Source organism: Thamnophis elegans, chromosome 2 (genome assembly GCF_009769535.1).
Source record: "Thamnophis elegans isolate rThaEle1 chromosome 2, rThaEle1.pri, whole genome shotgun sequence".
In the NCBI taxonomy this organism is placed as follows: domain Eukaryota; kingdom Metazoa; phylum Chordata; class Lepidosauria; order Squamata; family Colubridae; genus Thamnophis; species Thamnophis elegans.
In genome coordinates this window covers 113,482,980-113,505,282 of record NC_045542.1, presented here as the reverse complement: position 1 = coordinate 113,505,282, position 22,303 = coordinate 113,482,980, and the positions used below count along the sequence as shown (strand labels likewise).

Below are 22,303 nucleotides of genomic sequence, written 5' to 3'. Positions count from 1 at the left end.
CACTGGTCTAGGTCATGGTATTCCTGCACCTGGAGGAGAGGCGATGTCTTGAGATGGGTCAGATTGTGATTGGACCATGTGATGGACTGATGAGTGCAGGGGCTGGGTTTGGACTTTTGATTTACTGAAGAAAAATCTGGAACTCTCAGATTCGGGTTTTCCCAGATGTGCCTGTATACTTACTCTAATAAAAGGGAACTTTGAGAAAATGATTGTCTCTGAGTTTTTAATTGGAGCTGTCTTCTTCTAGTAAGCTAACAGAGTGTTGACTCTGTTGGTTTTTGGAAATGGATTGCCCTTACCTCCTTCCTAGGGCTAAGAGAGAGTCAATGATTTGCCCAAGGTCACCCAGTTGGCTTTGTGCCTAAGGGGGGAGGGAGGAACTAGAATTCACAGAATTCCAGTTTGCAACCTAAACACTGCACCAAACTGGCTGCCTTTTATTAGGAGTAAGGTACAATTATGCAGATGGCTCTCAAAGTAATCTTTATTGCATAATCAACCAGAGCAGGTCCTTCACATGTGCCAGGCTACTTTGGCACTTTTAAAGGGATTCATCCATTTGTTCCTGTTGATGCCTGTCTTCTTACCCTTTGTTTATTATTAATAGACAGGGTGGGAGGGAAAAAAAGGGAAAGTACAAAGTAGAGGGGAATCTTCTTGCCAAATCCCTCAAGAGGAATGTGAAAATAGCCACACATGCCAGAACACTAAATTGACAATTCAAATCATATGTTGCCAAAAGATAGACCGAGCATGAATGTTTAACTAAGAAAGAAATGAAAAGCTCTGAAGGATAAAAATTTCTTCTATCACATTATGAAGCATATTAAACAAGGCCCGTGTTGTTGTTGGAAATGAACCTCACACAGTGCTTAACTTTTCGGTGACCTTTCCCTGTGAACATCTTCTCAATTTGTTAATGCTAAAAATAACACAATTGTAGCTGTTGAGGATTACCTAACTATAAGAGGCAGTCAGGAGGCACGCTTTACAGATTCTATCCTCTGACACGCATAAGAACTGCACCGTCTGTAGAACAGCACCTGGCTAGCAAGCCTCCTTTTAAAGACAATGGTTATAAAAATAATGTGTCAACTAATCCAATATATGAGCCAAAGGAAATATTTACTAAAGTCCATAGAGAATTATGAGCTGAGAAAAACCATAAATGCCGCAGCAGGAAGCAATAATTTCTATATTACCATTCCACAAGCTCAGGAATCATGGGTACAGTCTGGTGTCAGTCATTGTGAAACAAAGGCACTGCCTTAGTCACGAATGTGAAGAATTTTACTTGTAAGAATTCATGAAATGTAGCAAAGACTCAGATCTCCTTCATGGCTTTTCAAAAATTCAGAAGTATTTTGAGCCTGCACTTTTGTCCAAAGTAGACTTAGGCCTGCACTTCAAGTCTCATTAACCACAATGCTGCCAAAAATTTGATAGAGCAGTGATTTGCAAAGGCATGTTCTGTAGTCGGTTGGGCACATGACAATAAGTATCATTCATATATCAAAGGATGTGGAAAGTTCAAATTCTTTCTTCCTATTGAGTAGCATTCATCTTCTAAGCTCTGTATAAAATGATGGCTGTGTCCTGAACATAAGTGAGCAATTATTCCAAAACACGACTAAGTCTTCCTTCTTCTCATTTTGGATCTGAAATGCCTCTCTTTAGATTAATATTCTCTGTATTGCAATTGTTCTACTATCTGTTATTGATAAATTATTAATCTGCTTTATTCCCATCAATATTTGTTGATTTATTTCTACTATTTGTCACCTTAAATGGTAAAGAGACCTCATTGTTGTTATCACTGCCAAAGCATTCATGGAGAATTCTGCTGAAACTTTCATGCTTGAGTTTTATGAGCTGATAACCACTTATTATGTGTACTTATTTGAGAAAGCACCAAGCAACAGGGCTAGAAATGAGAGAATGCCAACGTCAGCAATTCTGTTCGTGACCTTGAAGTGTATACCCATTTGGGGTTTTCAAGCAGTCCTGAAGAACCACATAACCAATCTAAATTCACAGGATGCCTTTGTACAAGAGTTTTAGCCAGTCTTCTGTCTTCGCAATATATCAGTCATCAAGATCGTTACAAGCTGAAAGTAAGCAATGCTGAAATAGCAGCAGAAACAGGGGAAGAGAAAAGGGTAGCCACTCAGTGCAATGTCACATCTTTGTTCAAATTAGTTTTGCTCAGCCAAAATTAGCTACAACACAACAAAAATGTTATGCCCTTTGGATGCAGATCTCAGTAGCTTTTTGAAAAGGAAGAACTGCAGTAGAAAACCATGAGAAAAGTCTTTTTCTGAAGAAAGTGAATTCACCTTTTGTAACTAACGTTAGCAACTAGCTCATATTATACTGATCTCTCTTTCTTATTTGGCTTAAATAAGTTCAGTATAGTTTGCTACAACAATTATTATATATTAATCACTCCTTTTCGATAAGTTCTATATTCTGATTTTAAAGTGAATATAACCTGTAATCTTAAAGTAACTAAAATACATTTAAATAAACAGGTTCTTGATTTATTTTACTTTTGAAAAACCACAGTCCAGGTTCTGTCATGGCAACTACATTAGTGATATCTATGGCCAATAATCATTCTCAACTATTAACGTTCATGTTTTCAAACACTGTAATAGCAGTAGCAGTTAGACTTATATACTGCTTCATAGGGCTTTCAGCCCTCTCTAAGCGGTTTACAGAGTCAGCATATTGCCCCCACAGTCTGGGTCCTCATTTCACCCACCTCAGAAGGATGGAAGGCTGAGTCAACCTTGAACCGGTGAGATTAGAACCGCTGAACTGCAGATAGCAGTCAGCTGAAGTGGCCTGCAGTACTGCACCCTAACCACTGCGCCACCTCGGCTCTGTAAGTAGAAATAAATATTGGTATAAATTTTAAAAGAGCTGTGTAAAAAAGCCTAACTTGTATCAAATAAAAGAAATTGTATTTATAAAGAATTGATTGTTGAATAGGAAAAAAAGTATTTGTTAAAAGTATCTGACAATATGTATTGAAAAACAGGCAAATTGTACCTTTCTGTATTTTTCTCAAAACTGAAATGGGATGGAATAATCTGTAAGAACATATTACACACAATTGGACTAGGAATTTTTATGGAACACACATCCCTAGTTCAATTTATAGTTCTCCTTAGGTCCTGAAGCATTTTTCTTATTCTCAGACAATAAATTGTTGATACATAGATCATCTGGCAAAAGGAACCAACAATCACCTCCAAGATTACACAAGGAACATAAATTCCTCAGATTGCTTTGTTTGGAAATGTAATGAAGAGGTGCCGTTATAAAATATAGCCAACCACTCCTTTCTACAAAATTGGAAAATGAGACAACTCCTAGTCCTGAAAATCAGATATGTGCCATTCAAGTCTTCAGTGGAGAAATAAATAATATAAAACATATAGCTCCCAATCACAAAAATGTTTATCACCCCTTGATCTTTGGTAAGACCTTTCACTAGAAGTATTCAATGAAACTAGGCGAAAAAGACACATTTAGCAGGAAGCCATCAGATCTGCTCCCAGCATCTGCTATTGTGATACATGAGCCTGCTTAATGGATTTCTCTCATCAGTTAAGTGGAATACTGCAGTGTTTGGTAGGTGACACATACCAAGAACTGCTGAGTCCAATGAACCCTTGGTATTTTTTGATCCAGCATGAAGTATATCAAGAAACTCTAATCCCAATCTGTCATCCATAGGAGAAGACTCTTGAATATATTTCTATTTGGCTCATTTGTCAGGATTTTCTATTTTTATACATTACCAAATTTAAAAGAATTTAATTAGGAGGTCATGGAATGGAAGACATCACTTTTCTTTATCTCCAAATTGGTGACCCATGGTTTTCGTGTGAAAGTGTTTATAAAATAGATTCATTTTCATTGATCCACATCTGCAGCATAATATCAGTTGAAGTTCCTTCCTGTTTGGCAAAAAGAGGCCTCACATTTGGAATGCTTGAAGTTCTTTTTTTTTAAAAATGAGTAAGAAAAAAAAAGAAAGCTATGCACGCACACGCATATACACACAATAGTTTTTTTTCTATGCAATGAAATCCTGTCAGCACAGCTAATCCCTAGAGAAATCAAAAGTATAAGCTCCAGAACAGCAACAAGTGCATGGTCAAAACCATGTAATCAAGATGAAGGCCTCTTCATACTGAGATTACACACCCCATTGCCTCCAATCACAACCAAAGATGACAGAAACACAAATTTAGAATCATCTTATTTTTCAAGGACTGACAATGTGGGTCTAACTACTCAACAAAAATCATAAACTGCTCTGGGTTTTAAAAATCCACTTTGTCTCTGTATCTTGGATTTGACATAGATTAAATAATTGAAAAGGCTAGGCTATTAGGTCATGATTTCTGTACTACAGCTGTCCAGCACAAATTGACAGTCACTCTGTAAATCCTGTTGATTGAATAAGAGGCAGAGAAAATCTCTGTGTACAGCAAAGCACACTGGAAATGGAGAAAGGAGTATAATCGAATGGAAAATAGAGACAGCATTTTATATGGATTTACTCAACTGGTCCTGTGGTAGTAAGAATAGTAATTTATGAATTAAGGCATCAATGGATAACAAAACCAGTCTAAACGGCAACAGCAGCTCAGACAGAATTATTGCTTCTTATAAAAATTGAACTGAACCTTCCACAAACTTGACAAGTGAAGAACCATGAATGGTAAGACATGTTTTTATTTGGAACTATTGTGAAAGATTCTGTTCAGTAAAGAAACATTGTCTTAACTTCTTAGCAATCCATGATAAGCTTCAAGCAGCTTGCTTCATTTGTGTCTTAGCAAGTAGTTGTACCCTTGGTTTACTGATACAGAATGTATCCCTTTTCTCATATAGTTTCAGAGTTCAGAAACAATAAGAAAATCTTTGGGTGAACCATTCAAATATTTCTGAACTTGGATGAGCCACTCAAACTTTCTGAATTTTATTTAATGAAGGAGCACAAGTTAATTTCAGAAAATAAAGGGCTTCGTTCGAAGGTTGATACATTTAGCTGTGAGATTTCCAAGTAGCTAGGTCCTGATAGTATTAATTTAGACTCAGTGGCTTGTCCATCTTAGATACATTAAACATTTGATTTCAAATTCAGTCTTTTGCATGTTTACTAAGTGAACTGTTCCCTCAAATTCAGCAGAATTTACTTTATTGACAATTGAAGCCCGTAATTATTATAAGCATAAAAAGAGACAGGAACATGTAATAAGTTGGTCATAGGTAAAATATGGTTATACCAATTTTACACACAACTGCCTGGTTCACTATTGTTGTACTGTACACATCTATATAAGCAATGTTATAAGAGAAACACTAGTTATGACAAAGAAGGATTTCTTAATTAGATCAAGTAAGATACTGCATTTCTTATCTTTTCTTAAAAAAGAAAAAAATACAATAATTGAACTATTTTTAAACATTTTCTGTTTAATCCACAGGGATCAATTCATTCAAATATATGTATCCTTAGCACAAATAGTCTGATTTTCTCTAGATACAACTAGACCCTCTCATAAGTCCCAGTTAGAATGATAAGAATTCAGTAATTGGAATTATAATTCAAAAAATAGGAAAGATCATATTACTTATTTCCTCTCCTACACCACTGTTTCATTATAACTTAATAATTTGAATAAATTCATTGAAATAAACATGGAAATTCTGAAAACTGGAAAATACCAAAGCTATTTTATGTTCCCTAAATGGGGATGAACTGAGCCAGTTTGGTGTAGTTTGGTGTAGTGCTTAAAGGCACCAGGCAACTGTGAGTTCTACTTTAGACCTACTTTAGACCTAAAGACATATTTTTGTGTCCCCTTGAACCAATGACACATACTCATCCCTAGGAAGAAGGCAAGGATACACCACTTTTGTAAAAACTTTCCAAGAAAACTGCAGAGACTAATCCAGGCATCACCAGAAATCAAATATCAGTTTGAAGGCACTCACAGAGAGTTGGAGATGACAAAATAATCCTACAGATCATATAAGATATTGTATAGAAAATGAAAGCACTCTTATGATTAAGCTAAATTCGTTTAAATACTTTTCATAAGCCTATTGAGCACTTCAAGGTGACTTTAAGGGTCTACACAATGTTAAGCAAAGTAGAATTTAAAATTCCTAAATCATTTTGACTTAAAGTTTTATTACAAGAAAAAGTATAGTTCTGTATTCTCCACTGAATACTTTCCAGTTAATGTGAATCCAATTATAATATGTGATGAGTTGCACTTTGGTTGCTTCAGTTTAAGTTTTTTATTACAGATTATAATGGTATGACTGATCATAATCATAATGTGTTACCATCTTAAACTACCATGTTTCTCCAAAAAGAAAGGGTCTTATTTTCTTTTGACCCCCCCAAAATGGCTAGGTGGTTTTTTGGGGGGGGCTTGTAATTATTGACTCACCTAGGCCGACAGTCCCGCCCAGCAGGAGCCTGCTGCTGGCCCACTTCTTCTGCAGCCGCTTGCCACCACTCGCACATATCGCTCCAGCCTCTGTTTCACCTTCAGATGCCTGCTGGAAGGCATCTGAAGACAAAACAGAGGCTGGAGCGATATGTGTGAGTGGTGGCAAGCGGCTGCAGAAGAAGGCGAGGCAGCTGTTGGGGTGTGCGAGGCCTGGTAAGTAGGGCACCTACTCCATCTCCCCATCCCCACCCTAGCTTATTTTTTACCTGTGTGCCTTGCCCCACCCCTGCATCTCAGGGTGAGTGGGGTCTTAATTAGGGCTAATTTTGTTGGTGGGACTTAATTTGATCACATGCGCTCAAAAGAGCTTCTTTTAAGGTGGGTCGTCTTTTTGGAAAAACACGGTATTTAATACTTCATTGTATAATTATTCTATGCTTGGCTCTTTTTCAAAGATAAAAGAAGCTTACACTGAATAGTTGACTAATTGTTTTTAAAAATGTTTCTCCTTTTTACAACATATACTTATAATATCTAATTCAGGGAGAAAAATCAGTAGTTTTAAAATTTTCTGAAATACCAAGAGTTAAGAAACACCTCTTTTTCCCCCACATCAGGAGGAATTAGCGATGAAATCATCTGTTCAATCCCTGAAAATCGGAAGGGAAAAGACCTGCTGAAAATTCCCTACGAGTTGTATGGGAGCTGTTTTCCTACAGCTTCTCAGGATCACCAAGTCTACTGGCATCACAGTTCTAGGCATAAAGGTTCTGCAAAGCACACCCATCCCAGTGAATATGGAGGAAACAGCACCCACATAAACTGTGAACGTAAATCAAAGCCACGGCCGGTTAACTTGCGTCATTCAGTTGTCACTGTGGCTATAACTGGTGTTGTCTGTGGGATCATATGCCTCATGATGTTGGCTGCTGCAGTATATGGCTGTGCCTATGCAGTAATTACAGCAAAATATCACCAGGAAAATTCATATCTTGGCAAGGAGAAGGGGAGCCATGAAGAAAAAGAGCCATTTGAGAATTCACTGGCTTGAGTTTCTGATGGCTCTGAACTGCCTGAAGGAAATTATTTGGTTAGTTGTGGTTCCTCTTTTTGCTAGAAACAAGAAGAGTATTGAAATATGTCTAATGTATCTTGAGGATTGATTTCCTTGGTAAAGGAACATTTTTCAATGTAGAAATATTGCAATTTGTGATGTTTTATATTTACCTGGTCCTTTTGTATAATTTAATCTTGTTTACATATGGTAGGATTGTAAAAGTTGCTTAACCAATTGGAGCAAGTATATGCTTAGTAAAACAAATAAGCAAAATTACCATGGCTTGACCCCCACCCCCAGTGTACTCCAGAGTGTTTTCACGTAAATCTATTTTCATAAAATATCTTTTGAAATGGGAAGAAAAAAAAACTATGCTAGGTCATCTATATATTATATAAAAATGGCGTTAACAGGTAGATAGCAATAGAGACAGAAATATTAGATGTTCTCCCCATGAATGGTCTTTAAAACCTTTGTTCTTGGCTTATAAAAAAAACCTATTGAAAAGAAATATGAAATCCTCTCAGTTCCTTTCAACTGCTTTTCAAACGCCTTTCGTAAATAAGTTTGAAAAGAGTTTGAGGTTCTGCTTGAGGTCTTGTACCAAACTTCTAGTTTAATTCCCAAATCACAGCCTAGAAGAGAGACATGCTAATAACCATAAATGTATCCCGAAAAGAAAATTTAATGTAGGCTATTGTAAATACACTATACCACATATACAATTCTAATGGGATACCAAGAATAGAAATATCCTAAGGAATTTGCCTAAGGAATATGTGATGGATTAAATAGGTTTATTTATTTGCATCTTTATTTATTCTCTCAAAAAATAATATTTCTTCAATCCTAAATTTACTTCAATCACTATATCATGCTGGCCTTTACAATTCTAGTTTATGCATAACTGAAAAAAATATGATATGGAGATTTGAATAAATAACTTATTTTATTGTTGTTGCTCTGTGATAATTACATTTTATTATAGTATAGATTTTGCTCATACTACTGTTAACTGGATATTACCAAATGGAACATTCAGCCTGTACATTTTATAATAAATAAATTATTTAGCAAAAATATTTACTAACATTTCAATCTTCTAATGTCAATTAACATTAACAAATGAAACTCTACTATACTATATTATGAAACACTTAATTTTTCAATAGAGACAGTGTCTTTGAAAGTTGAATTCTGTGAGCACTACACATTATTTCCTACTACTAAACATTCTGGCCAATTTTCCAGCACAGCTGTTCTTACTTCCAATTGCAAATTTGGGGTCAGGGGAGCCACCTAGACAAACCTTAGGACAGAAGAAAGCAGCTGTGTTATTACCACTACAATCTTTTCCCAGGAACAATTAGAAAATGATTCCTTCCCAGTTTCTAACAGGATAAATCATTATGAGAGATCACATGCATGCCCCCATATATAAAAGACAACTACAACATTGCGGACACTATGGGCATTCATAGTTAGCTGTCTCAATGCATTCTGGAAAATGCATTTGATGATTCATTTAAACTCTAATAAGCCATGGAAATAAATAGCTCCTCATGCTATTCAACAAAGCTTCATAAGGAAGAAGAACTATCCTCCCCGCCCCCCAAAAAACCAGCCCCTTGGGATGAAAAATCAAGAATGAAATCAAGACTGTGATGGAAAATTCAGAATCAGTATTTACTTCTATTACAAATGGAATGGAAATTGGGAGATTATTGTTAGGTAACTGCACAATTGCATTTAAAAAAAGGCATTTTACAAAGTCTCTTATCAATGATTAATCAATAAATTTAGCACCCACTGGGATTTTAAATGTAATTTTAGATATACTGTATTCTAGTAGACTATACTGGTTTCAAAGAACAAGACAGTTGTAAGTCACTAAGACTGTAATGAAAACACCTGTTGTTCTCATAAGCTGGTTTATCTAATTATATGTTATTTTCCATTGTGAAAGGAAAGTGTTTGATGACACTCATACCAGATGATCAGCATGGTCTCACAGGGAAATAGATACCTGGAACATCTATTAATATACTCAACTGGCTCTCCTGTTCTTTAAAAGATCTCACTGTCACAAAATATACTGTTACTTTTGTTCTCATTGAAAGGTATACTAAGTGTATCACTGTTAGTTAAAGTCTACATACCACGACATACTCTTAAACATCCCTGCAACAATGCTACTTTGTAAATTACGTAGTAATTATTGCTCAGTGAAGGAGAAAAAAAATTGCATACAACCTTTCAGGCTGAGGTTCAGTTTTTCATGAACACCCAGAACCAGTCATTTGTGTCTTATACAATCTATGGCTATTTGCTTTAAATATCTAAAAATAATCTGTGTTGTGAAAGTTAAGACACTTAGAACACTAAGCCTGATTTCCCTCTTTAACAAAATTAAAAATGTTGCATACATGAAGAACTCTAAAAGATAAAACAGGTCAAACAAAACTGTTTTGAGAACTCAAATAAACTTGGAAAATACTTGATATATCAAATAAAAAAAGGGCAGGGAGGTAATGTGTGAGACTATGTGTATATAGTATGTGTAGCTGTCCAGAGTTGTTTATTATGAGATAGGCAGCAAATAAATCCAATAAAACAAACAAACAAATAAATATATATCTATACATACATACATACATACATACATACATACATACAGACAGACAGACAGACAGACAGACAGACAGACAGACAGACTCTTTTCAATATTTTCCCATAAGTGCAGGCTATACTTGTTTTGGATCAACCAAGTGTATATTCTTAATATAAAATAGACAAAGAAGGCGTGAAAACATACATTGAAGACATAGAGTAAAAGAATTACTCAAGAACACAAGCAAACATTAAGCAAGCCCATTACAATTCAGGAGGCCAAAGAACAATAAAGAATATCAAAAAGGTAGAGGAAGAACTGGTAGAATGACTCCTGGGTTGAATGAAATCCAAGTAACAAAAAGAATACCAAAGACAGGGGGAAGATGTACATATACTGGAACTCTAATAACACAAAGAAGTGAATTATCCGAAGAAACCTCAGTCGTGCAGACCAATTTCTTTATTGATGTTGATTATAAGGCGTTCGCTACAATATTAGCTGAATGCATGAAGAAGTACATTTCCAAAATCATGCATAAAGGTGCAACAGGTTGCATTCTAAAGAGGAGGCTAAAAGCAATAAAGGCATTACAATAAAGGCATTAGGACACATTCAATCATTTTTAAAAAGAAGGTGGTAGTAATATTTTTAGATATAGAAAAAGCATCTGTCAATTTGGAATAGACTTTTCCATTAAAATGAACCCAGGAAAAGAGTTCAAGACAAGAATGGAAAGAATGTATCAGTGACAACCACTAATATCATATTGAGTAGAACACTATCTGCAAGCTTCTTAATATATAAAAACAACAAGACAAAGTTGTCTACTTTCTCACTTACTGCTATAATTGCTTTGAAAGTCGTGGTGGATGAGATGCAAAAACATAAATAAACACAAATTGAAATGTTATATACATGTAAGCCTTTCCAGGGAATCAGACAGGAAATACAATCAGATAAGTCAATTCTACTTCATGATAAAAGTCTATTAATAGAATCTTGCACGTCTAAAAAAATAAATCTCCTGCTACTCTCCTTAACAGCTTGAGAAGCTAGGGAAAGTTCTTTCTGAGTTTTTTCTCTGCCCATTATGGAGTTGTACCTACTCCTCTTATCTGATGGTTCCTTGGGCAGCATGTCTCTCAAAGTATTTCTTACAAATCATTACAGTAGATAATGTAACACTAACAATTATGAATCCACAAAGGTCTATAAGGCAGTTAATAAAATACTTAATGATTTTGGCTTTGGTTCTGGATATAAAGTTAATGAAAAGAAAATGAAGATAATAACAAGGTATTTAATTTCTGGAGAAATTGACTTGATTAAAAAAAAAAAACAACCTCGGCTGTGAGATCCCCTAAGACCCATGAAATACTTGAAGTTATTTGATATGATGAAGTAAAGATATATTTTAAAACAATTATAGCAAATTATGGAAAGAAGTAAAACAATATCTCAAAAGTGGAAGAATTTAAAACTCTCTTAACTGGGACTTACTGCAATAATAAAAATGAATATACTAGTCATGATGAGCATTTTATTTTAAATGGCACCACTATCCATCTCAAACCAAACCTTGCAGATTGGCACAAGACCATTAGTAGCAAGAATGGGGGAAAATGAGAATAAGATTGACCTGTTGATCTCTTGAATGAGGTCCAGCCTCACTAAGGTTGAGTGCATGTTGTGTCTTTTTAACTGCTTTGTCTCTTTATTTTTTAAATCTTTTAGTATTCTTTTAAATTGTTTTTTTATGTAAGCCGCTCGGAGTCCTTCGGGATTGGGCGGCATATAAATTTATTAAACATTAAACAAGATTTATAAGATCAAAAGAAAGTGGTGTATATGCTCTTCCTAATCTTAAACTATATTGTTAAGCAAATTGTGTGTTATGGATAATGGAATGGAATTCTAATAGCAAAACATAAATTCTAGGAGAAATTGATTTAGGTAATGGACTCATACGTAGGTATTTATGGTGTCAAGAAAGAAAAGAACAAAGTTTTTGAAGGGACATATTATAATATGTTGCAGGTTACAGATTATAGGAACTGGGCATGGCTAGTCTAGTGAAGAGAAAGACCAGGGAAGACGTGATAGCAGTGTTCCAATATTTGAGAGGCTGCCACAGAGAGAAAGGTATCAAGCTATTTTCCAAGGCACCTGAAGGCCATACAAGGAATAATGGATGGAAACTGATCAAGGAGAGATTCACCCTAGAAATAAGGAGAAAAATTTCTAACAGTGAGAACAATCAACCAATGGAACAGCTTGCCTTTGGAAGTTGTGGAACTTCATCACTGGAGGCTTTCAAGAAGAGGTTGGACTGCCATTTGTCAGAAATGGTGTAGGGTCTCCTGCTTGGGCAGGGGGTTGGACTAGATGACCTACAAGGTCCTTTCCAACTCTGTTAAATTAATATAGAAGAGAAGAGAGCCAATTTGGTGTAGTGGTTAAGGTATTAAGTTAGAAACCAGGTGACTCTAAATTTCTAGTCCCACCTTAGGCACCAAGCTGGCTGGTCACCTTGGAGTAGTCATTTTTTCTCAGCCTTAAGAAAGAGATATGGGCAACCACTTATTAAAAATGCTCACCAAGAAAACTGCAGGGACTTTACCAAGCAGTCTCCAAAAATTGAACCTGACTGAATGGAAAGAAAAAAATAGTATAAGACAAACACTGTTAAAATTTTTGAATCCAGTGAAATTAGATTAAGATCAACAATGTCATCATTCACATCCCTGTCAAATGCTTTTTACTTTAAGGATAAAGTATTGTATTGCAAGAAGTATTTAATCACATATGTACATTTAGATCCAGAAAACAGGATGGATAAATAAATAAGATCTGCCCAATGACGAAAGGAACTTAACATAGTTAAGCACTTGCAAATTACTGGAAAAAACTAAGTGTGATCTTAAGAAAGGCTATCCTAGAGAAATTTGAAACACTTAAACAAAACCAGGATTATTTATTGGGGTGCATCTATAACTTGTTATTGAAATATGATAAGGAAGCAGAACAAATTAAAAACTACATGATAAAATGCCTGCAACATTTCAAAGAAAGAATTCTAATGGAACAATAGGAAGAGCTACGGGTGGGAATCAGAAAATTCACCCTAAGCTACAATGTGATAGAAAATTGGTACAAGATGTTTTATAGACAGTATATAATTCTTTCAGTGATTACCAGGCTGGACAAGTCATAAAATAACAAATGCTAGAAATGCTGTTTTATATGGTGTTTTTGTAAAGAAACCCAAAACCATTGGAAGGAAATGCATTTTTTTTAAAAAAATTAAAATGAATTTGAATTGCAACCACAGAGATTTTTATTAGGAATAATTCCAGAGAGTATAAACAAGAAGTACCATAATTCACTGAGATACATGCTGATATCGGCAAGAACCAATTTGGCACAACATTGGAAAAGTGAAACCTTGTCGACAACATCAGAATGGGAATCTAAAAGTGGAGAATATGCAGCAGTATAACAGAAGTTTAACTAAGCAGTAATGGCTCCCTTGCATTTGCATATTGCAAAGCAAGGCAAATTTAGAAGACATTTCTAAAAAAAGGAGCAACAAGAGGCTGAACAAAGATAAAGATGCAACTATTTAAACAGATGTAAGCAATAATTAGTAATCGTCAAGCAAAAGACCTTAAAAGTACAAACTTTGAATATAATAATTGGGAATAATGGAAAGAAAGAGGAAAGTGTGCAGATTAAAGTTTTTTTCCCCATAATCTCTCTCTGTATATGCTTAGCTAAATCAATTACATTGATTCAAGCATCTCATTTTAATGAACAAATAATACACTAAAAAAGTAACATTCCTTTTTTATAGCACTGGTCATCCAACTGCATACATTGCGATATTTATATTACTTCAGCTAACGTGGAAAGTCACCCAACAATTTGGGGTGAAATATTTTCAATGTAGTTCCACCTTGGAAGAGATATGGTGTAAATCCTGGCCTGGTTCATGGAGACTGTCAGGTCTACATGGGGAGAAATAATCCAAGCCACAGGAGGGGAGTGCTATTAATTTAGAAGACTGTTAACTCTGGGACAGTATAAAATCTGACTTTTAATAATAGTTGTCTTCTGAAAAGACAAGGTATGGGGCTGCCTGGACATAGATATTCTCTTGGAAGTAAAGGTGCTGTGGCGAGGAGATCCATTATCCAGTTAATGTGCCAGTTGTGGATAGGAATGTGATCCCTTGAGGATGATCACATATTCATTTATTTCTCTCATATAAATTGCTATAATTCAGTTTACATGAGGCTGCCCTTGAAGACTATGTGGATCTTCAACTGGTATAAAAGGCAGTAGTCCATATGCTTACTGAAAATTTCAATATACATCACTGCAAAGTAGTTGCATTGACTACTGCTTTGTCTCCAATTGCAATTCAAGGTGCTGGTTATCACCTATAAAGATCTAAATAGTTTGGGCCTGGGTATCTGCGCGACTGCCTTTTGGCTATCAACCCAGGTGAGCAGAGAATGCCTCCTCTACCTAGGGATGAGAGGATGTAGCACAACTGAAGGCCTGCTTGCTGCTGTGATAAAAGTGACTCTTTTTCTCATGACTGCCCAAAATAGATTGGCAGTCTTGGCATTTCTAGAGGATCCTTGGAAAATGAACAGTTTGTGGAGTAACAAAATAGATGAGTGTGATAAATTAATAAATTTATCTTTTATATAATTAAATATTTTTTTCTTTTATTGTATTAATATTATATTACTATTATCCTTATATATAGTCTAGAAATTGATTTAAATAAAAGTAAAGGTTTCCTCAGTCCAGTTGTGTCTGACTCTAGGGGACAGCACTCATCTCCATTTCTTAGCCGAGGGAGCCAAGGTTGCCCAGTACATTTCAGTGATTCATGTGGCCAGAACGACTATACGCCAAGGCATCTGGAATGCTACCTTCCCATCAAAATGGTACCTTGTCAAATTATTACACTGTCAAATTATTTACTAAAACTGTATTACTATTATTCTTCTCTTCCTTCCTAGTACCTATATCTTCCCACTTATGACTATAACCATGTTGCTTGTATCTTTAAAAATTATATTGTTTTATTTGTTTCCTAGTATAATTTGATTGCTTGTTAGCAACCTATGACTATCACTAAGTGTTGTATCTTATGTTTCTTTATCTTATGATTCTTTACGAATGTATTTTATTTTTCTTTATGTACACTGAGAGCATATGCACCACAGACAAATTCCTTGTGTGTCCATCCACACTTGGCCAATAAAGGATTCTATTCTATTCTATTCTATCCTGACCCTCCTCGTCCCACACCAAAGCACGCCGAGCCAAAGATACTTTACGGAATTTATTAACAAACAGACAGGTCCTTGGCAGCAATCCAGCACAGACAAGCCTTGGCAGCAATCCAGCCTGCCAAGCTAACATTACAGTTCTCCAACATTAGTTAATGCGTTGACTCCTGCAAAGGGGGCGTGTGCACAAGCATTCCTTTTATAGTCTTGAGAGGAGCCTAATTACCACCAGCTGAGTGCAATTGCCTCCTGTAACTGTGCAACTGTTCTTTACACCTAATAGCTGTCCGGTGCCGGGCATTCAGGAACAACTCCCTTGGCTCCTCCCCACTGCTGACGGCCGGATCACACTCCTTTGTCTCCTCCCCACTGGTCCAAGGCTCAGGCACCTCCTGGTGGCCAACCAGCCTTTCTGCGCCCTGCTCGGAGTCGGAACCCTGTCCAGAGTCCTCCACATCCTCCAGAGCCAACTCATAGGGCCCCTCGCTGTCAGAATCTGGTGGCAGTTCCAACGGCTCCTGCTGGGCCACAACACTATCCTATCCTATGCTATCCTATCCTATCCTATTCTATCCTATCCTACCCTACCCTATCCTATCCTATCCAATTATCTACTGATATTTGCATGCTTTTGAAGTGGGTTGGCAGGAACTGGGGCAAGTAGTAGCAGCTCACCCTGTCACATGGCACTCAGGTCTTGAACCCAGACTTTCAGCTTTCCAGTGACAAGCTCAGCACCTTTAACAAATGAGCCATCATGCCCCCACCCCCAATTTAAATAAACAATCTGTAAATTTTAAAAATTCAACAAATAGATGCCAAATGTATTTGTTTATTTGTTTATTTAATTTATTTATCATTTCACCTTTATTATTATTACAAATAACGGAAGGTAGCAAACATATCCAACACACTTTCCTCCTTCTGTTTGTCCCACAACAATAACAACCCTGTGAGGTGAGTTCAGCTGAAAGAGAGTGTGAATGATTGGCCCAAGGTCACCCAGTTGGCTTTCATAGCTAAGGTGGAACTAGAACTCCCTTTTTCTAGTCTTAACCACTAGACCAAATGAAGGTGAATCAATTTGTTCAAACATTTTATCTAGGAGAAAATACCTGAGATACTGTAGAGTTTCCCAGGCCAATATTTATTGATAATAATGACTACAATCTCGTTGGTTCCCCAACATATCTTCTCTCACTGAGGAGCAAATGTTTTAAAAAGATTTTCCAAATGTTAAGTTCCAAAACTGTGAATTACTGAACTTTCTTCCAAAATAGTCTCCAAGTGAGAATTCCTATGAACCAAGAAATACCATTTAAAGCATTGTTATATAAATGAAGTTGTGCTTTTACCTGCTACCATAGGTGACTTTCGGTCATCCAGCAGCTGTATGGCTGTACTTGCTGTTACGACATTGCTCTTGTTTGCTTTTTCTAGAAATTGAAAAGGAATGGATATTCAGGTCCAAATTCTGCCTCTGAATAGCAAAAGCCATAGCATTGTCCCTAACAACAGCGGCTAACATGATAAATTAGGGGCACACCGTTTCTTTGAAGTTTGAATTTGAATTTGAAAGTTTATTTATAGGCCGCCCTTTTCCCTGGGGGGACTCAGGGCGGCTTACAACTCATGGGGGAAGGGGATACAAACCACGACACATAAGAACAATACATAATTAAAAAGAACACAACATTCATACCATTCGGGTGGGGGTGGGTTACAATCTTTAGCCCCAGGCCTGACGGGATAGCCAGATTTTAAGGGCTGTGCGGAAGGTCTGGAGGGTGGTGAGGGTACGAATCTCCACAGGGAGATCGTTCCAAAGGGTCGGAGCTACTCCCGAGAAGGCTCTCCTCCGCGTGGTTGCCAGTCGACACTGACTGGCAAATGGAACTCGAAGGAGGCCTAATCTATGTGATCTAATTGGTCGCGAGGAGGTAATTGGCAGGAGGCGGTCTCTCAAGTATCCAGATTCACTACCATGAAGGGCTTTATGGGTGGCAAGTAGCACCTTGAAGTGCACCCGGAGATCGACAGGTAGCCAGCGCAGCTCGCGGAGGATAGGTGTTATGTGGGTGAACCGAGGTGCACCCACAATCGCTTGCGCGGCCGCATTCTGGACTAGCTGAAGTCGCCGGATTCTCTTCAAGGGCAGCCCCATGTAGAGCACGTTGCAGTACTCCAGCCTAGAGGTCACAAGGGCACGAGTGACTGTTGTGAGGGCCTCCCGGTTCAGGTAGGGTCGCAACTGGTGCACCAGGCGGACCTGGGCAAATGCCCCCCTGGTCACAGCCGACAAATGGTGGTCAAAGGTCAGCTGTGGGTCCAGGAGAACTCCCAAGTTGTGAACCCTGTCTGAGGGGTGTAGTGTTTGACCCCCCAGCCTGAGAGATGGAACACTTGCCAAATTAGTGGGAGGGAAACACAACAGCCACTCGGTCTTATCCGGGTTGAGCACAAGCTTGTTAGCCCTCATCCAGTCCCTAACAGCTTCAAGGCCCCGGTTCATCACGTCCACCGCTTCATTGAGTTGGCACGGGGCGGACAGATACAACTGGGTATCATCCGCATATTGATGGTATCTTATCCCGTGCCGCCGAATGATCTCGCCCAGCAGTTTCATGTAGATGTTGAAAAGTAGGGGGGATAAGACTGAACCCCATATGTTAGGGGCCTAGGGGTCGATCTCTGCCCTCCAACTAACACCGACTGCGACCTGTCCGAGAGGTAAGAGGAGAACCACTGCAAAACAGTGCCTCCCACCCCCACCTCCCGCAGTCGTCACAGAAGGATACCATGGTCGATGGTATCGAAAGCCGCTGAGAGGTCAAGGAGAACCAGGATGGAGGCGTGGCCTCCGTCCCTGGCTCTCCAGAGGTCATCGGTCAATGCGACCAAAGTGGTTTCTGTGCTGTAACCAGGCCTGAAGCCGGACTGGAATGGGTCGAGATAACTAGCTTCCTCCAAGGACCGCTGGAGCTGGAAGGCCACCACCTTCTCAACAACCTTCCCCACAAAGGGGAGGTTGGAGACTGGACGATAATTGTTAAGAACGGCTGGATCCAAGGATGGTTTCTTCAGGAGGGGTCTCACCACCGCCGCTTTAAGTGCCAGTGACCTGCGGGCTAGGAATAGGGAGATGCTATATGTATCTTGTCTTATGATTGGATACATTAAACTGGATACGTAATACGTGGCTCCCTTTCTTTTCTTTTTTTAAAATTTTCTATTTTTATTACATAAACAACACATATACACAACAATAAAAAAACAAAAACGGGAAAAAAAGAACACACACACACAAAAAAGAGAAAAAACCCATCATCACATACAGCATGTCGTTTGGTTACAGATATTTTAACATTTATCATTCTTGTACATTTATTATTTCATTTAATAGGTTATAATATACAGTTTGGGTTGCTTTGTTTACCATCCCTTCCTCCTGTTATAACACCACCTTATTTCCCCTTTCTTTTCTCCCTCCCTCCCTTCTCTACTTTCTTCCTTCCTCCTCTCCTTTCCCTTCCTTCTTCCTGTACCTTTCTCCTACTCCTGCTCTTCCTCTTCCCCTTCATCCCCTCTTTCCTCCTCTTTCTCTCCTTTCCATCCTCCTCTCCTTACCTCTTACTTTCCACCCTCTCTCCCTTCTCTACTTTCTTCCTTCCTCCTCTCCTTCCCCTTCCTTCTTCCCTTACCTCTCCTTTGCTACTGCTCTTCCTCTTTCCCTTCCTACCCTCTCTCTTTCCTCTTTTCTCCCTTCCATTTTCCTTTTCTTTCTCTTTCCTTTCTCCCTCCCTCCCTTCTCTACTTTCCTCCTTCCTCTTCTCCTTCCCCTTCCTTCTTCCCATACCTTTCTCCTACTCCTGCTCTTCCTCTTCCCCTTTCTACCCTCTCTCCTCCTCTTTCTCTCCTTTCCATCCTCCTCTTACCTCCTTCTTCTTTCCCGCGTCATCCTTTCATTCTCTTCTCCTCTCTCCCTTTCTTTTTCTATTGTTGTTGGTGTATCTATTTTAAATCTCAGTTTATGTTTCCTTGGGATGGTATTTCCGCCAACCCAGACATAGTTTAATATCATTTCTTATTCCCTTACCTGTGTTAATCTATCCTAACTATATTTCCCCCCGCACACACACTTTATATCTCTCTGTTATATATATATACTTATATATTTAATGCACACAACAATAAAAAAAACACAACAAAGAAAAAAAAACACAAAGAGAGAAAAAACATACAGCATGTCGTTTGGTTACAGGTGTTTTAACGTCGATATTCTCGAATAGTATTTACCATCTCAGACTTTTCATCTAGTATAACTAAATACTTCACTTTCATTATACAATGTATATTCAGTTACCATTAATATTATTTTTTCCCAGAAAATATACTTATGTTCGTTATTATCCTTGTACTTCATACTTTCAAAACAGAAGTCTTATTCCTTCATTTTTCAACAAAATGTCCTAAATAGTCACTACATATATATACCAATTTTCAATTATTCCCTTATTAAAATTATTTATCAGCAACAGGATATCATTATAATACATTCTTAACATTATACATTATATCACCAGTCCTCTATTAAGTATACATAAAATCATTATTTTCCATATCCTTTTTAAAGCAAAAAATTCTAAAATATTCAATTCATAGATATATTAATTTTTCATCCCTTTCTTTTCTTGTTTTACATTAAAGCATGGATGTCCAACCTTTTGGTTTGCTTGGATCACATTGAGTGAGTATGAATTGTGTTGGGTCACATATAAGATATATAATATAGTTTATATAAATACAATGATGAGAATAACTGGGAATTGTAACCAGGTCTACATCTCGGCCAAAAATAGGCAGGGGGTGGGGTGGATTTAAAAGCATAATGACTATATATGTATACTTTTTTGTTCTCTGTTTTTTTTTAAAGGAGGAAGATATATGTCAAAATTAAATATGTATACTGAAAAGGAATTATAAATACCATCAACATAAAATGGGCTTGCTCAAAAACTGAAATACACCAAGTAAATGAGATGAAGAGTGTGAAGTAGAGGAGAAAGATAAAGGAAGAAAGAGGGATAGGAGATGGGGTGAGGGAGGAAGAGGAGGAGAGAAAGGAAGAGTGGAAAGGGGAGAGAGGAGAAGGAGAGAGGGGAAACAGAGAAGAAAAGGACGACAGAGGGAAGAAAGGAGGTAAGGAGCGGGAGGAGAGAGGGAGAAGAAAGTGATGGATAAGATAAAATATGGTGTATGGAGAGCAAAAGAGACAATAATTGTTTTTGAGAGCTGAGGATAATCTGAATTGATGTAAACATTTAATAATACAATATGATGTTGGCTATGTAATAGTATACAAGTGATTAAATGTTATGAAATAAAATAAAGATGGAATGGATGATCTTGAATTTTAATATTGTATTTTCTATTTTTAAATTTTAAATGGGTTTTTTTGTCTTGTTGTGGGCCGCCCAGAGTCCCAATGGGACTGGGCGGCATACAAATTTTATTAAACTTGGAAACTTGGAAACGTTAAATAAAAAACTTTTCTATGCAAAAAGATATATAATAGTTAATGTACATAAATCACATAATAATGTTAAAACTTTTTATGATCTTGTGGGACCACATTACAAGCTGTCCAGCATCACACGTGGTCCATGAGTTGCAGGTTGGACATGATTACATGAAAGAAAATGTAGGTGCTAATATAGAACTTTTCCTTTATCACCTGGCCATAAACCTCTTGAAATGTTTCCCTTTGTAGTTATCAAGAGTTTTTTGTTTATTTTTGGGGAAAAAATGGAGCAGGAGAGAAAGAAAAACTTTCCTATTCCATGAAAAAAGAAGGTTGCATAAGGGAGAGAAAAATTAGGCCTTGTCTCTCCAGATGCCAGTATTCCAGATTCCACCTCTCTCCTGATGCCATTATTTGGATCTGAATAAAACCCACCAAAGCCAAACAAGGATGCAGAGGAATCGATGTATAATGTACATTGGGTAAAGTTTCTCTTTCTGCTTTAGATTTGACCATTTCTAAGTACTTCCATGAGAAATAAAAACAGACTTAAAGTAATTCTGTATGCAACTTGTTATCCCTAATTGACCTTGGCTGATCTTGAACAAATAAGCAGGTTCAGGTTTAGATGGATGAAAGACCAATGAAATTCAAAGGATATAGGCTAGAGTGATACATAGGAAAGGCACTACCGAAAAAATGCTGTGGCAAACCATCTCTGTTGAGTTACCAATAAAGTTCTCCCTAGCAAATTGTCATTCCCTGTCACGTTTTGACATGCAAAGTGATATTAAGTCCCAAACTGAACCAGTTTATTTTGGTTAAGAATTAGCAGCAAGATAAAATGTAATTCCATAACAAACCTGTACTGAATGGAATGGAGTAGACAAAACTTCCTGGAATCTGCTCAGCAGCTCTTCTATACCAAAGTGGGAAATGATCCGCATTAAAAATATTTTCCTTGTCTTCAGCTGTCAAAAAGTCTCTTGAAACAGAAAGAAATAAAAAAAATGCTCTTTTTCATTTCATTTTTCACTTATCCTCTAACTTACCTACCCTGTTTTCCTGAAAATAAGATCTCCCCGGATAATAAACTTCACCCGGCTTTTGAGCGCATGCGCTAAAATAAGCCCTCTCTGAAAATATTGCAATATAACAGCAGCCATGAGGTGACCACGCTTGTCGCCTCCTGCACCTCAAAAATAAGAAGACCCCTCAGAAATAAGGGGGTCAAAAGAAAATAAAACCCTGTCTTATTTTCAAAGAAAGACAGTACTTTTTTTAAAAAAACACTACATTGTGTTTTATTCTTTT

At 37.3% G+C, this 22,303-nt stretch overlaps 1 protein-coding gene across 1 annotated transcript in view; it reads right to left on the bottom strand.

Moving 5' to 3' along the window:
- Positions 1-22,303, bottom strand: part of CACNA2D3 (calcium voltage-gated channel auxiliary subunit alpha2delta 3) — a 594,623-nt gene that overhangs the window by 73,353 nt on the left and 498,967 nt on the right. Inside the window, 2 exon segments of the mRNA XM_032208561.1 lie at positions 16,824-16,904; positions 21,853-21,974. Of these exon segments, the coding sequence (XP_032064452.1) occupies positions 16,824-16,904; positions 21,853-21,974 (203 nt within the window).